The following is an 888-nucleotide window of genomic DNA, read 5'->3' as shown; positions in this document are numbered from 1 at the left end:
GAAAAATAAAAATTCAAGATTGACCCCAGGCCCGTACCATAAAAATCCTCTGCATGTACAATGACTATTACTATATACATGTTTAAAAATACATGCCCACAGCCTGGAGTGCAGAGAGCAGCACCACAGCTGTGCTTCGTGGCAGGGGAATCCACAAAGTGTTTGGTTTTTAAATTAAAATATAAATAGAAGCATACAACGTGCCAAAAAGCGAGTGGGTTACATCCTCCTCTGCACAGGGCCAGAGCGAGCAGGATCAGCCCCTACCAGTTCTATCTATAAACCTTCATGTGTCCAAGTTCCCAGCCCGCCAGGCAGGACGGGCAGCCCAGCCTGGGCACTGTGCTGCTGCTACATCCCATTCTTCACCAGCTCGTGGATCCCGTCCTCATCGATAATCAAGGGTGTGCGGAACTCTCGGTCCTTCACATACTTTTCCAGACCCTACAGGAGGATGAAGCAGCTGATCAGGAAAGCACCACATGTCCTCTGCTCTGCTGACCCGCTCACAGGTGGCTCTGGTCCCCTCCTATACTAGTGGCCTGGGGGACACTGCCTTGAAAAGCTCCATGGTAAATTCAAGTAACACTTTGTTACTTCCCTCTCTTCCCTGGCCAGGGCTCTTGTGTGTGTCCCACCAGCCCCCACACCTGCCTGCTTAACCTGCAAGGACACCTGAGCTCCAGAGAGCCAGTACTCACTTCTCCTCCATAGGAGACGAGGGGAGAAATTTCACACTGGATTGGCAGGTCGTTTGCATCCTTCAAGCTGAAGAAAGAAAAAAAGTCAGGAGGGTTAACCACATCACACCAGGGGACACGATGGGTCCCAGAGATCTCACAGACACCAGCGTGGGGGTGGCCAGTGGCTGCTGGCCCACGCAGCCCC

At 52.0% G+C, this 888-nt stretch overlaps 1 protein-coding gene across 1 annotated transcript in view; it reads right to left on the bottom strand.

The window, feature by feature from the left end:
* UAP1 (UDP-N-acetylglucosamine pyrophosphorylase 1) overlaps positions 1-888 on the bottom strand; it is a 6,647-nt gene continuing 5,759 nt past the window's right edge. The window contains exons 7-8 of the mRNA XM_009999922.1: positions 702-768; positions 1-444 (exon numbers count right to left, since the gene is read on the bottom strand). Of these exons, the coding sequence (XP_009998224.1) occupies positions 352-444; positions 702-768 (160 nt within the window). The 3' untranslated portion in view covers positions 1-351. The remainder of the gene's footprint in view (positions 445-701; positions 769-888) is intronic.

This window comes from Chaetura pelagica, unplaced genomic scaffold (assembly GCF_000747805.2).
Source record: "Chaetura pelagica isolate M959 unplaced genomic scaffold, ChaPel_1.0 scaffold246, whole genome shotgun sequence".
Classification (NCBI taxonomy): Eukaryota; Metazoa; Chordata; class Aves; order Apodiformes; family Apodidae; genus Chaetura; species Chaetura pelagica.
This window is presented reverse-complemented; position numbering and strand designations above follow the sequence as displayed.